Source organism: Leuciscus leuciscus, assembly GCF_965113295.1.
Source record: "Leuciscus leuciscus genome assembly, chromosome: 15".
Classification (NCBI taxonomy): Eukaryota; Metazoa; Chordata; class Actinopteri; order Cypriniformes; family Leuciscidae; genus Leuciscus; species Leuciscus leuciscus.
This window is the reverse complement of record NC_138739.1, coordinates 16,846,539-16,863,130: the sequence shown is the minus strand read 5'-3', so window position 1 is coordinate 16,863,130 and position 16,592 is coordinate 16,846,539. Positions and strand designations below refer to the sequence as shown.

General features: G+C 34.2%; 1 protein-coding gene across 2 annotated transcripts in view; it reads left to right on the top strand.

Annotated features, from left to right (window-relative positions):
• Positions 1–16,592, top strand: part of LOC309475961 (uncharacterized protein) — a 46,489-nt gene that overhangs the window by 25,354 nt on the left and 4,543 nt on the right. The window contains exons 3-9 of one of the 2 annotated variants that reach the window (XM_082138986.1): positions 478–819; positions 1,924–2,055; positions 4,171–4,467; positions 7,032–7,340; positions 11,681–11,989; positions 13,806–14,105; positions 16,152–16,457. In XM_082138986.1, the coding sequence (XP_081995112.1) occupies positions 478–819; positions 1,924–2,055; positions 4,171–4,467; positions 7,032–7,340; positions 11,681–11,989; positions 13,806–14,105; positions 16,152–16,457 (1,995 nt within the window). The remainder of the gene's footprint in view (positions 1–477; positions 820–1,923; positions 2,056–4,170; positions 4,468–7,031; positions 7,341–11,680; positions 11,990–13,805; positions 14,106–16,151; positions 16,458–16,592) is intronic. The other variant, XM_082138987.1, reaches the window with a different exon arrangement.

Sequence of the window (16,592 nt, the reverse complement as noted above, 5' to 3'; positions counted from 1 at the left end):
CTGAATATCATCACAGCTGTGATTGGGACACATATGATCACATGACTGAACAGCAGCATGATGGCGAGTGTGATACTGCTAATATACTATAATTAATATTACAAATTTAAGTAAATTCATATTGATTGACTTACATTTTACACACAGTTTGGTAAAATATTTTTTGTTTGATTCCATTGGTAATAGTTTGAAATAATTCAAAGCTGGATCAATTATTGTATATAATTATGAATTGTAATTATATCTACTGAACACATACAATTGTAGTGTTTCAAATATTGAAATGTTCCTGTGCTCTTATATGAGAAGACACATTAAATTAGTCAACCAAAAGTAACTGTTGTACATACTAAACTGATTACCTTTATCAATCTGCAAATGCCTTGTGTAGTAATTATGAGATAAACTGATATTCTAGTGCCAGTCACAGTGTTCAACATGTTTAATCTGTGTGTCTGTGTAATCTGTTTCTTGCAGAGTCTTCATCTGTTATTGATGCTGGTGAAGCTGAAATGAAGAGTCTGTCAGTGATGAAGGGAGATTCTGTCACTCTTCAGACTGATGTCATAACACACGGAGATGAGCTGATAGTGTGGAGGTTTGGAGATGAAGGAAAACACATAGCTAAACATGATATAGAGGCAAAGAGCTCATCATTACATGATACTGATGAGAGATTCAGAGACAGACTGAAGCTGGATGAGAAGACTGGATCTCTGACCGTCACAAACACCAGAACCACAGACTCTGGACTTTATATAGTGAAGATCAGCAGCAACAAAAAGACGTTATACAAGAGATTCATTGTTACTGTCAGTGGTGAGTAACCCGAGTCTTATGAATGATTTTTTATCAGTTGTCTATGAATAATTCAGATGGCATTATAATTCACATTAAAGGACTAATAATAATTCACATGTAATGACTTAAATCATAAAACTGTCCTTTAAAACAAACCAATATAACTTTCAGAGTTCACAACTTCTTCCCCGGACCTTTTATTAGCTTGCTTGATGTTTATAGTGTGTGTTGTAGATCAGACACATTCACACTAATGTCTGTCTTTATCATTACAGTATTAGATCTACACTCAGGTTATATAGTGCTGATGTTTATAGTGTGTGTTGTAGATCAGACACATTCACACTAATGTCTGTCTTTATCATTACAGTATCAGATCTACACTCAGGTTATATAGTGCTGATGTTTATAGTGTGTGTTATAGATCAGACACACTCACACTAATGTCTGTCTTTATCATTACAGTATCAGATCTACACTCAGGTTATATAGTGCTGATGTTTATAGTGTGTGTTATAGATCAGACACACTCACACTAATGTCTGTCTTTATCATTACAGTATCAGATCTACACTCAGGTTATATAGTGTTGATGTTTATAGTGTGTGTTATAGATCAGACACACTCACACTAATATCTGTCTTTATAATTACAGTATCAGATCTTCACTCAGGTTATATAGTGCTGATGTTTATAGTGTGAGTTATAGATCAGACACACTCACACTAATGTCTGTCTTTATCATTACAGTATCAGATCTACACTCAGGTTATATAGTGCTGATGTTTATAGTGTGTGTTATAGATCAGACACATTCACACTAATGTCTGTCTTTATCATTACAGTATCAGATCTACACTCAGGTTATATAGTGTTGATGTTTATAGTGTGTGTTATAGATCAGACACACTCACACTAATGTCAGTCTTTATCATTACAGTATCAGATCTACACTCAGGTTATATAGTGCTGATGTTTATAGTGTGAGTTATAGATCAGACACACTCACACTAATGTCTGTCTTTATCATTACAGTATCAGATCTTCACTCAGGTTATATAGTGCTGATGTTTATAGTGTGTGTTATAGATCAGACACATTCACACTAATATCTCTCTTTAGCTGTTCCAGATCCAGGTCTGTCTTCAGGAGCTAAAGCAGGAATAGTTATTAGTGTTCTGCTGCTGGTGTTTGCTGCTGCTGCTGGTGTGATTTACTATCTCCTCAAGATCCCTAAACGACAAAATCAAACGTGTAAGTATTACACTTAATACAGCAATAGAAAAAAATATTGAGCTTTATTGTAGTACAGTAGAGTTTAAATGTATAATATGATTTTTTACAGTCAATATTTCTAATTTTTACCTGCTCTACCTTATGATTGATTTGGTGCAATAATTAACGAAGTGTGTGATTGTCCAATAATGAGCTGAATTACATTAATAAACGAATTACTGAATCTCTGTCTGTTTAAAATTGTGAATTTAAGATCAGTTTTTGATTATGTCTGTGTAAAGCTGGAAGCTTACGCTGCTATTTTGAACTAACAATCAGAAACAAAAAGCAGTTGACAGATGAAGGATGACATGCATAATTCAGTTATGTATCTGACTCCAAAATGATCAATCTGACTCCATAAAAGTTGTTGTTATTCTTTAACCTCTTATTCTTTAAAGGTAAAGGTTTTTCTTAGAACTGATAGGAAAACGTAGGATTTAACCTGAACGGTTGGATAACAAAAGTTATAATCACTTAGCTTTCAACATTTCAGTGTAAAAGGAAAGATTCTCAAAGCCTTTAAAGCAGGCAAAGTTATTTATTAAGTTACACGTTTAAATAGACGGAAGAATGGAACAACATACTGTATAGAAAACTTAGTTGTAACAAATAATGCAATGCTGTGCAGAAGAGGCCGTAAAAGCCTTTCTTATAGTAAGAGGCATAGTTACATGTTAGAACACACTAGTAAATAAACAGTATGTAGTTTAAAGCATATGTCCTGTGAAGCGAATGGTACAGACGTGTCATTGAGGTGCAAACGACTCTGTCTCTCCCGACAAACCCATCCTGTGCCTGGAGTGTCCCAACAGTCCTCAATCAGCATATTGATGAAACCCTTGCACTGATAGGCATTAGCATACTGTGATGATGATGAAGGCCATTGAGCCACGTTTAATTCATGTCTACTTTTAAAAGGATTTCTGAAGTACTAGGGCAGTAAAGAGTTCTACCCATATTCGCTCAGCCCTACATTTATTTATGTACTTTTGTTCTTCTGATATTAAGGTTGGGAAATTTATCAGAAACTGGCATAAAAAAAGTCCTGCTGTCCTTTTTCTGTCATTTTGAGTTTTATCTGGACTGTCTGATATCTTCATAGCCGCCTCACAGCTGTATTTGTGTTTGTGTCATTGTGTGTGGCTTCATTCACCTTATTCATTTAAACATCTTTTCCCAGGTTTCACAGACAAGGCTTAAGTCCAGTCCCGACTAAAATGCATGTTTGAGTGGGTTTAACTGAAAGCAACTTGCACTGAGATGTCTTATAATATGTCAGTGCCATTGTTTTATCTCAAGATTGCACACCAGTAATGATTTTGTTTTTTTCTTAGGCGCATTTATAAAAGCTACTTAACCTAATTGAACTAAGGCCTAATCCTGGCTTAATCTAAACCCTGTCTGTGAAACCTGGCCATAGAATATTAATCAGAAACTCAGAACTGAAAACCAAGCAAATTAGTGTTATTTATTCATATAAAAGGACAGTTTATTCTAAAATATAAATTCTGTCATAATTTTCCCACCTTTATGGCATTGCAAACGCTGACTCCAGTGGTTTAATTTTCTGAAGCAATATGATACACATCTGTAATGTGTATTCATGCTACAAAGTCTGTTCTCGTGTCAACACAACATGTTTGCGTTGTGATGCTCTTGTGAACGCGCGCGTTGGTAAAATTAAATAAGTGTTTTTTTTTTTTTTTCATGTTGAGGTTAAACCACTGGAGTCACATGGATAACTTTAATGATGTCTTTACTACCTTTCTGGGGCTTGAAAGTGGTATTTGACTGTCAATGGAGGGACAGAAAGCTCAAATATTTAATTAAAGTAATCTTCATTTGTGTTATGGGTTTGGAATTACATGAGGGTGAGTAATTAATGACAGAATTTACATTTTTAGGTGAACTATCCCATTAAACAATGAATTTAATAACATTATTGCTAATTGTTGCAGATCAAGTAGAAGTCATCCTCATGAAAGTGATTATTAGAAAGCACATGAAGAATCACACAGTATTCTCTCAGTCCTTCAGTTCACTCACTTATAATCTCCTTTTTCTCTATTTCTGTGCTGCTGTGACGTGTAGCGAAGACCGTGATGGAGGGAGAATCTCTCATTTTAAAACCTGTCACTGATATAAACAAAGGTGATCAGATACAGTTGATCAAGACATCTGGAGATAAAGACACTCTCATAGCTGAAATCAAAGGAGGGACAGAAGAGATCATTCCCGATGGGAGATTCAAAGACAGACTACAGCTGGACAAGAAGACTGGATCTTTCACCATTAGAGACATCAGAACTGAAGACTCTGGACTCTATAAAATACTGATCAGAAGAGACATAAGGACCTTGTATGAAGAATTCTACATTTCTGTCATTGGTGAGTCTTTCCAGTCAATGTAATAATGGTCACATTCTTCCTCATTCTTTCAGTTTTTTCTAAAGGTAATTCAGCTCAATGGCGTAATTCAGCTTCCCATCAGTTTCCTCAGATCATTTCAGTCTTTTTTAATAAACCATTTTAAAACACTCAATTGATCACACAAACAGCACAACATTTTCTAGACAGTATTGATTGCAGAGACAGAACACAAGAACTATGATGGTTTTCTGGTGTATTTAATGTTCACAGAAGCAGATCATCTCTGACACTCAAAAAAAACAAAACTGCAAGTTACTGTAAATCTGCATAAACCATGTTATGTCTTCTTGCTTCCTTGGAGTTGCCTTTATATTTCATATTTAGTTTAATGCATTAAGCAATGTTAATATGCTAGACATGTATAAACATATTTCTAAATGATTATTGAACTTTATTAATAAATGATATAATATTCCTAGGTCAAGTTTCCTAATTAATGTTGACAAATATAGCTTTATGTAAAATACTATTCTAACATTCATATTAGTTATATTTATATTATTTTTAATACCAAAATTAATATAACTAATCTCTTTATACATTTAAGCAAATTCAATTAATATTCAGCTGTTTGAAATTAAATGCAAGTGCAAATATTATGAGACCTAAACATCATTGATTCTAGCGTGTCACACATGTTTGAGCTTCTGTTTACCTGAACATGAGACGCTCAGATTGATGTGCGTTGATAAGTGTTGTTAGTAAAAGGTCTAAATTTACATTTATGCATTTGGCAGACGCTTTTATCCAAAGCGACTTACATTGCATTTCAAGGTACACATTTTTTACATTCTCAGTTCTTGCTTTCCTTGGGAAACGAACCCATGACCTTGGCGTTACAAGCGCCAACGCTCTTCTGTTTGAGCAACAGGAAAATTTAATTGGCTGAAAGATGCACTCAACTGTTGATCTATTAGCTTTTTGAATAAATTAGGATTAGCAAGTGACAGATTTGACATGTTGCCTCCCCATTTTGATCCTCATGTTGTTTCTTTATAGCCACCACCACCATTCAAAAGTTTGATTTAAAAAAAAAAAAAAATATTATATATATATATATAATACTTGTATTCAGCAAGGATGCATTAAATTAATCAAAAGTGACAGTAAATACATTTTTAATTTTCACTGTGTGGTTCTGGAGTGGAGAATGAATGGAGCAGAGGCAAAGATCTAATCATAGCATTTATTGAAACAATCCAGATGAAGGTAAACCAGACAATCCTAAATGAGTGATAAAAACCATAAACGGGACAAATTTATTAATATACCAAAGATAACGACTGACCACAACAGACTGAATCAGAGGGCTATTTAAGCACAGGATACTGATCAATTAAACTAGAAACTAGTGGAGGACTGATCAGACACCACTGAAACAAAAACTATAAGAGAAAACGTGAAGTGATTCAGTACACATCAAAATACGAGGAATATTTAGCAATAGAGAAATAACTGTTCTTCTGAACTTTCTATTTATAAATGAATCCTGAAAAAAAATGCATCACTGTTTAAATAAAAATAACAGCACAACTCTTTTCAACATTAATAATAATCAGAAATGTTTCTTGAGCATCAAATCATCATATTAGAATGATTTCTGAAGGATCATGTGACACTGAAGACTGGAGTAATGATGCTGAAAATACAGCTTTGATCTCAAGAATAAATTACACAGTTTTAAATGAAATTAACAATACACACAGTTTATAAATTAAACAGTGATTTTAAATTGTAACAATTTGTCACAATATTACATAAATATTACATCAAAAACAGTAACAGTAGTGTTTAGCAGTAGTGTATATATACAGTACAATATATATATATATATATATATATATATATATATATATATATATATATATATATATATATATATATATATATATGTATATATATATATATATATATATATATGTATGTGTGTGTGTATATATATATATATATATGTGTTTATTTGTTTGTTTGTTTTCTTTTTTCATGTTTTTGAAAGGAGTCTCTTCTCACCAAGGCTGCATTTATTTGATCAAAAATAGTAACACTGAGAAATATTATTACAATGTTAAATAACTGTTTATAGTATTGAACTATAGACCTAAATTAACAATTGTATAAGGTTTGGTTCTTTTCTTGTCAACCTTACTGTTGAAAATCAGTTTTCTTTTTTTTCTTCTTTTTTTGGTTTTGTCAGTTACGGCTACCTGAACTAATATTAAAAATGTATCATTTGAAAAAATTGATATATTATAATTTGATAAATTTATTAAAAGATTAATAAATGCACTGGGAAGAACTGTTTATTCACGCTAACTATGGCAGTAACTAAAATTAACACATGCAACCTTATTGTGAATTGTTATTCATAATTTAGTTTAAAAGGGCATCTACGTGATGAACTAATTATTACAGTAGATGTGAAGAATCACACAGTATCTTCTCAGTGTTTCTGACATGTTCATCTGCAAACTCACTTATATTCTCCTCATTTCTCTGTTTCTATGTGTTTCTGTGACATGAAGTGAAGACAGTGTCAGTGATGGGGGGAGATTCTGTCACTCTAAATACTGATGTTCCTGAACTACACAGAGATGATCTCATAGAGTGGAGATCTGGAGATAAAGGGTCTCTCATAGCTGAAATCAGAGGAGGGAGAGTTTTTATATATGACACTGGTCTTGATGAGAGATTCCTGGACAGACTGGAGCTGGACAAGCAGACTGGATCTCTGACCATCATGAACACCAGAGACACAGACACTGGACTTTATGAACTAAAGATCAGCCAAGACAGTAAAATCAAACACAAGAAGTTCAATGTTTCTGTCAGTGGTGAGTAGTTTACATTTAACAAATTTATTCTTTTAACTTAATATTTTAATGTAGATGATGTAGTTGTGAAGAGCTTATTTCAGGTTTTCCTTATTCTATGGCTTTCCGATCGGTTCTTTAATATGACTTTGCAACATGCACTCATTTCAATGAACGTCTCGTCTACGTCTGCCATATCACTCGTTCGTCTGCCTGAACGTGACGTCTGCGTTTGCTGCAAGGGTGTTTCCAGCACATTCCACACACTTATTCAGTCTTTATTGTTTTCCCACTGATCTTCAATTGTGTTTTTTAGCAATTAAGTGATTTTTACCTTGCTTATGCATAGCTTTTTATTCCAAATAGTAAATATTAATTTACACAAATGATCATATTAACATTTTTGTTTGCCATTGTTTCTTGTCAACATATCCACAGATACCTGTACTTATAAAGAACTTATAAAACGTTGTTCTAGCATATATGTACTATTCACCACTAGAAGTTTTGTGACCAACACAAAAGAACGAAGTTGTAAACATTCGGGCTAATTTAAGTAACATATAATATTTGTAATGTTTCATTTTAGAGTTGTAATGTTTAGTTTTAGAATTTCGTTGAAGTTTGATTGACATGCGATCTGACAGTTAACAGAATTATACTTAAAACCGTTATAGACCTCAAAAGAGAAAGGCGAGCAAAGTTTATTATTATTATTATTATTATTATTTAGCAGAGAATTTATAATTAAATAAACCTTCAGTTTAGCATTTCCTTTAACATAATTTGTTTCCCCCAACATTATTTTAATATATTTAATTATAAATATCAACTCGCACATTTCATTATTTATACATTTATTTATTCAGGAAGATGTGGATTTAGGTAATTATGTATTTATTTGCACATTTATTTATTTATACTATATTTCTCTATAATTTTGTGGACTTTATTAATTCATTAATTAATTTGCGTATTTATTTATTGCTTTTACACGTTTCGTCCTCCATATGTTACAGAACTACCACAATAAAAATTACAATTAATAAACGAAGGGTAGCCTAATTCAACATGTAAATGAAACGGTCATCCAATGTGCGGAGCCAGGACTGTTTGCATTATGCATGATAAATAAGTCCTATTACACTAGTAAAACCTTCGTAACTGCAATTAAAAAATAGGCTAAATAAATTAAATGTGCAATAGGCTAACTCGTATCTGCTGAACATTTGGAATAAAAATATGCTTAAAACCCAAACAATAGCATGTGACAAACAAAACACGGATTTTCATGGTTTATTATGCTGCTGTTACGAAAATTGAATAAAAAATCAAATAATAAGGCCTAAATAAATAAACAAACAAATGAACTATAGAAAGGTAGGCTGTTTTGTGTTTATAGCCTAATAGTTCTTGTGTCTGCAGATAGTTGTATGATTTCGGATATCAGAGATATGTAGGCTATTTTTTTGTTCTATTCTATTGTTCTATTTACAGGATCTACAGAAACAGTCTCATACCAGTTGACGTGATCGAGTTGGTGACCATGTCTAGTATACCAGTGCTGTGTAGCCTTGGCCTATTAAAATTATAAAAGATAAAACACAATAATAACCCCAACAATAAGCTATAAAAATGCAATAGCCTTTATCAAAAATCACGTGAATGACGCGTGACGTCTGACTCGACACTTCAAGGTAGCCTTGTCACTGTAGGCTACCTGATTTTTTTTTTTCTTCTATTTGGGCAAAATGGTTTAAACTCCAAATAATATATTTTAAAAGCAATCATCTGTGAAAAAAACAGGCTTTATGATGCCATCTACTGTGTATTGTAGAGGATTGTAATAGATGAGAAGCGGTTAATATTGGGACGGAAAGCCTTGGCCAATAACATGCTCAGGAAAAAGGGGTTTTGCGCATATTGAACTCAGGGACAAAATATATTTAATGAGCAAGTAAATCATGAATCTATTTTCCAAACTGGAAAACGTTTTGTCTCATCCTGAATCACTACGGTCCACCTATAAGAAGTGTTTATATTCAGACTATTTTAGACTGTTTCGGGTCGACACCGCTGTGGAATAGCCCAGTACCTGCGTGACTCGTCATAGATGTAAATAGAGAGAAGTAGCTCCGGCAAGACGCATGCAGTTCTGTTTATTAACCGCTAGAGCGCCAAAAGTTAAGTACTGCAGCTTTCACTGCCACACGTGATTTATGTAGCGGCTACGTCTTGTCTGCGCCTTAAATTGAATGGAATAAATAGCAGAATTAAAAAAATAAAAAATAAGACGTTGAGTGAGACGGTCACAATCGCGGTAAAAAATGAGCGCATTGGAAATGAATGGGATATTAATTTTTATCTAGTACAAAAACTTTTTGGTACTGCAGACAAACAAAATCTTACTGAAAGATAATTTTTTGAGATCAAGTTCAAACTTGTTTAGATTTATGACTTTGATTTTCAGTTTTAGAGTAAAATGTGATTTTGAAAATATCTCATAAAAATTGAAAATAGTATTTTTGTGCAATTTTCATAACAATGCACATAAAATTCTGTTACTTTAAGTTCACTTTTTCAAACATTTTTTTTTTTCACTTCAGCAATAATCTGCCATATGTCATCTTTGAAAAGAGATCAAACTTAAGTCTGTGCTAAAGCATTCAAGATTTACGACAGTTTAAAGGAGTCGTTCACTCTAAAATGAAAATTAGCCCATGATTTATTCTAGGTGTATGACTTTCTTCTTTCAGACAAATACAATCAGAGTTATATTAATAAACACCCTGACGCTTCCGAGCTTTATAATGGCAGTGGATTGCAACCATCAATTTAAAGTTTAAAAAAAGTGCATCTACTGTATCCATGATAAAAGTGCTCCACATGAGTCTCCGGGGGTTAATAAAGGCCTTCTGATGCGAAGCAATGTGTTTGTAAAATATCCATATTTAAAACTTTTTAAAGTAAAATAACTAGCTTCTGGCCAATTGAAAGCTAAGTTGCGTAAGTTGTACTTAAGACGCAAGCATGTTTGTTTGGCCGGAAGCTAGAATTTTACTTTGTAACATGTTAAATATGAATATTTTTCTTACAAAATAAATGGATTATAAATACAGTGTAAATATAATTTAGTATAAAAAATCCCCTAAAAATAAAAAAAAAACAGAGGGTTAAGCAAAATAATGATTCTGTACCTGGAAGATGAAGAAATAACAGATGCAGAAAAATAAGATAGGAAAATATGTAGAAGAATTGGACATGAAGGATTAAATCGTCTCAATGCAAGTGGGCTCAGTGATTCAGATAAGAGAAAGCCTGACACCTTGTGGAATTTCTCTGAAGGACAACGAAAGTTAAATGTGAACTTTAGAATTCACAGGCTCCATCTCATGCAATATAGACAAAAGCCAAATGAGAGCATCGATGACTTTGTGACTAGAGCCAGAACTTTAGCACTGAAATGCCAATTCACTGATGATGAGCTCAATAAATGTTTAGTCGAACTTATCATTGCCAGTACTACTTTCGATGCTTTAAGAAACAGCCTATATACAGCAAGGCTAAAGGTCACCCCATTGCTGATATACTAGCAGAGGGGCAAAAGTACGAAGCCTTAGCAGCAGCAGCTGATAATGAACGAACATGTGTAACGAACATGTCAAAACTGTAACCCAAACCACAAGCCAAGGCAGTGCCGTGCATTCAACGATATATGCTCTATGCTGTAAAAAGAACCAATCTTGTTTGTTGTCTGAACGCAATGTTAAACGGGGGATGTTATGATGATACATAATACATGTGTACGTAATACGCTATAGACGTGTACCGGAAATGTATGTCATATTAAACGCGTTGAATCCTTAGTAAAAAAAAATCGTATGCATCGTACTTCAATGTGGAGACATTAATAAATTAGTCATGACGAAAAAAAGGATGATGAGTGATGTTTTTTCCCATGAGTTCGCTATGTTAACGATATAACGTTACCTAGCTTGTTTGGTAGCTTGTTTAATACCGTAGCTTGTTGTATAGTAAGTCATCCACTATAACAAACATGGCGATAACAACTGCAAAAACATTGCAATAAATAAATGGTATATAATGTCATTCAAGAGTCAGCTTTTTCATTGAACCAGAGAGAAACTTTGAATAGAAGGATAATGCCATGTCTCCATGCTACACTAATATTAGTAAGGGTATTAATCCTCTGTGTACACACATCCTTACAAGTACAATTTTGGCTGCATTATTTGTGTCCTCTTCAAAAATTGTTCTTGAGAAATGTTATGTTTATTGCCCCCTGCCACCCCTTATAATCTCCTAATTTATCTGTTTCTTTGTGCTTCTGTGACATGAAGTGAAGACAGTGTCAGTGTTTAAAGGAGATCCTGTCACTCTAGAGACTGATACTGAAATACAGAGAGATGATCTCATAGAGTGGAGATTTGGAGATAAAGGACCCCACATAGCTGAAATCAGAGGAGGAGGAATCATCTCTAAATATGGTGATGGTTCTGGTGGAACATTCAGAGACAGACTGGAGCTGGACAGGACGACTGGATCTCTGACCATCACAGACACTGAAATAAAACACGCTGGAGATTATCAACTGAAGATCAAATCCAACAGTGGGGTTTCATACAAGACATTCAGAGTTGTTGTCAGAGGTGAGTATCTCCTCCAGTCAGTGTAATATTGATCACAGTTCTTGCATGGTAATTATTATTATCAGTATCATTTGTGTTTGTCACTTTTTAAGAAATCTAAGATTAAAGTTTAAAAATCTCCTATTGAATTAACTGCAAGTTATCAGTGCTTTCAGTGATGTACATCTCAAAACTCAGCATTTTGTGTACTGAAGGCTTATGAATTACTGAAGGGTTTTGGGAAAGTGACCCTCTGCTAATGTCCACTGTTGTGTTTTGATAACTATGCTAGACTGCCGCTGTCAAATGAAGTGAGAAGTGATCACACTGAAGGAATTACCTCATGAAATATTTTTAGTTTTTTACTACAACGCTCCAGAATGCTTGGACAGTGTTTTCTACCTATTTTTATAATACCTTATACCCTCTATTAGGATTTTACATTTTAAAAAACTGTCAGCAAGGCATGTTTGTCAGTTAATTTTATTTTCTGTTGACATGTGAAGGTCATATAATCAGACCAACAGCACAATTACGGGTGTGATATTGCTTTTCAATAAGAAGTACTGTCTATTTTTGCTCCACCAATGAAAACGAAGCCACAGAAGTTGGGTGTCTCCAAGCAACAGACAGTAGCAGTGTTTCATTCCTGAATGAATCAGTGTGTATAAAGGAATCTACAGAGTTATGTATTTAATGTCTCATTCGTAAAGACAGGCATTTGTTTTGTTTCTGAAGGAATCAGCATTTCAGAGTGTCATTTGACAGTAGTTCTTTACGACCCATTTGACACCTGGTATCAACATCCACTTTCAATGTTCTGTGCTGAATACAGGTGGACACCGATCTAAAACGCTTTTTTGATCAGATATCTGATATCCCGTGTGCCGGTAGTCAAAGTGCATGTGACCACATCGCATTGTAATGGAAATGCTGTCCGGCCTGAATGCATCTCCGCCCACAGTGCATCTCCGCCTAACACGTGATCATTATGGGATGTGTTGAGTGAAAGCGCACCAAAGTGATTCAAACTTTCCGTCTCTTTTTAGTGAGCCAGATGATTTAGCTCATCTTAAAATCAGATGGAAATGGGGCCCACGTTCCTCATTCCATATCTGGTGAAAAGCTGTTTTTCACTAGAAAAATAAATGTTGATTTACATTATAAAATGATTTCATTTGTACAATTATTAAAAGTAATTAAAAATGCTTGAAATTACTTGAATGTGAAAAAAGTGAACTGTAAGAGAACCGTACTTAGGATATAAAGTATACTGACCAGAAGCGGCATCATGAGAAACAGCTTCACATGAATATGTGAAGTAAATACTAGACACAGAACAGAGCACTGCTCGGTCACTCTCAAGTGTGCAGCATCTCCAAACATCACACATCACTATAACATTATTCCAATATTATATTAATTTAAAAAAAATTTCTTTTAGCTGCTCCAACTTACTGATGGAGTGTTACGAGTGTGATGTTAGTTTTGAGATGAACCGCCGAATGTCTCTAATAGGGTCCCAAACACTAGATCATATATTAGCAAATCAGTTCATCTGACCTGCACAAAGTGACCATTTAAATAATAAAATAATGTGTAAAGTCACGTGTAAAGAAGTCAGGATATGTCACCTGTCGGTTCAGGGTCCTGCTACACACATTACAGTGATACTGAGAGACAGTAATGTGAAGTTTTGAGTCTTTCTCCATTTCAAACTGAATATTATCTGAATGATATTTGTGTAGTAATTTCAAACTGTGATGTTCACATTCACACACTAATGCAACATTTCTTTGTGTTTCTCTGTTTCTATGTGCTGCTGTCGCTAATGAAGAGAGGAACATATCAGTGGAACAGGGAAAGAATGTGATCCTAAACCCTGAAACTGAAATACAGAAAGATGATCTGATACAGTGGAGGTTTGGAGACATTCTCATAGCTGAAATCAAAGGAGGGACCGGAGAGACACATGATGATGTTCTTGATGGGAGATTCAGAGACAGACTGAAGCTGGATGAGAAGACTGGATCACTGATCATCAGAAACAGCACACCTAAACAATCTGGAGTTTATAAACTACAGATCAGCAGCAGCAGAGGAACCACAAACATGACATTTGTTGTTACTGTCTATCGTAAGTAGTTCTCTTTCAATTTATTTTTAAAATATAGATGATGTTTTTGTGAAAAGTGATGATCCACTTTGTGTTTTTGCTCTATCAATGAAAATAGTTCCAATCGAAGCCAAAGCATGAAAAAAAAATATTAATGTATTTGCAGAGAATATTGTATTTAGGTTCAAACTTGTTCTTAAGTATTAAAGTTATTAGTGTTACATGTTTTTATTTGCATGTCACTGGCAGTTTATACTATTGACTCATGTACTGTACGTACACACACACACACACAAACACACACACACACACACACACACACACACACACACACACACACGGTGGTGGTGGCACTATCATTATGAGGACTTTCCATTGGCATAATGTTTTTTCTGTCCCCTAAACATAACCCTCACAGAAATGTTTGTGCATTTTTATTTATTTTTATAATTTAATATTTAGTAACCTATGTCTATTGTTTTATTACAATAGTGTTCTCATTATAATGTTATGTAATATAATAGTCCCAAACCTAGTTATTAATGTTGTGCATTGCTGTTTGAGCTGTATGGGCTGAAGCTGATGATGATCAACAGGTGTTATGGTTTAACTGGTTTCCATGTCACTGTTAACTGGTGTTGTCTGGCGCTTAACTCCAGCTGTGAACGATCGGCCGCAGACTTCACTTGCCAGTTTAGCAAACATGTGCAACATGTCCATTACCAAAACAATGACCTCACTATGTGATTGTTGGTATCAGTGTAAAAGTAAAAATAAGTGATTTCATAATCTGTAACCGCAAAAGTAAGTTTAACAAAAAAGGTCTTAAAATCCTTGTTTTGGGATTCAAACTCATCCAAGAAAATCACCATTGAATACTCTTGTGGCATTTTATCTAACTGAGCTACTCGAGATCTGTTTGATATGTTTGGTTTATGATATTCAGATCATTCACAATTCTTCTGTGTTTGATTATGGCAATGGTCTGGCTCGTGTTATCTTGTTCCTCACACTCACAAGCTTATGCTAGTCTTAAATGATGACATTGTTTGACACTTAAATGTCATTTTCTCATCAAAATGCTGCTTCCCCAAATATTATGGAACACAAAGTCTACTTTATGAATAACTCAGTCATTCAGTGAAGACACGTTGCATTTGTCAGTAATTTTAAGGCAATAAGAATAACATTGTGTGACACTGACATGTCATCTTCATATTTCCTTTGCAACCTTTTAATTCTGAAATTCTTGGTAACGTGATAAACATTTTAAATAAAAAATCTGTTTTAATATTTAGTAATAAATTCAACATGTTCACCACAGAACTCAATCAAATGAAGAAAGATTAAGCTGCAAAAAGATGTTATTTCACTTGATATTTTATTGCATGGCTGTACATCAACAACAGCAACAATTTAAAAAATAAAGACATGCAGGGAAAAATAAATCCTGATCCACATGTGGCTGACCAACACATTGCCAGTGGAACCACAGTTCTCAAGTGGTGAACATCTAAAACTCGATAACATACAGCCATTCAAACACAAGGAATTAAATCATTTCAGTTTTCAAACATGTAAGATCAGTTTCACAATTCCCCATTGAACTAGACTGAAACAAACGTGTGTGTGTGTGTGTGTGTGTGTGTGTGTGTGTGTGTGTGTGTGTGTGTGTGTGTGTGTGTGTGTGTGTGTGTGACATGATCTAGCATCATTTTTAAGCTCAAAATATGGAGACAGAACATGACATGATATTCATCTCAATCTCTCTCTTTTATTTAGCTTTACAGCTTGTCAAATTCAGCTAAAACACATTTTGTTGTTGACCTGCATCCACAAGTACTTCCTTCAGCTTTTATTTAGATCAGCACTTTTCAGATCAGTTTTCAGCAAACTGGAACTGAGACAGTAATATGAATTTTCTGTGTGAGAAGACAGCAAATCATGTCCATCTGAATGATATTGATGTAGTAGTTTCAAGCTGTGATGTTCACATGCACACTCTTGATCTGATGGCAACATGTCTTTGTGTTTCTCTGTTTCTATGTGCTGCTGTCACTAATGAAGTGAGGGACATATCAGTGAAAGAGGGAGAATCAGTCACTCTAAACCCTGAAACTGAAATACAGAAAGATGATCAGATACAGTGGAGGTTTGAAGACATTCTCATAGCTGAAAGAGGAGGAGGGACCGGAAAGACACGTGATGATGATGATGATGATGGGAGATTCAGAGGCAGACTGACGCTGGATGAGAAGACTGGATCTCTGACCATCACAAGAATGAGACCTGAACATGCTGGAGTTTATAAACTAAAGATCAGCAGCAGCAGAGGAACCACAATCAAGACATTCAAAGTTTGTGTTGTATTTAGTGAGTATTGTCTTTCAGTTTAATATTTTAATGATATTTCCCTTACTGCTTTTACAACAAATGAAATGAAAACATGATGAATACAATGACTAAACTATAATATTTTATGTCATTTTATTGGTGTGTTTATTTTCT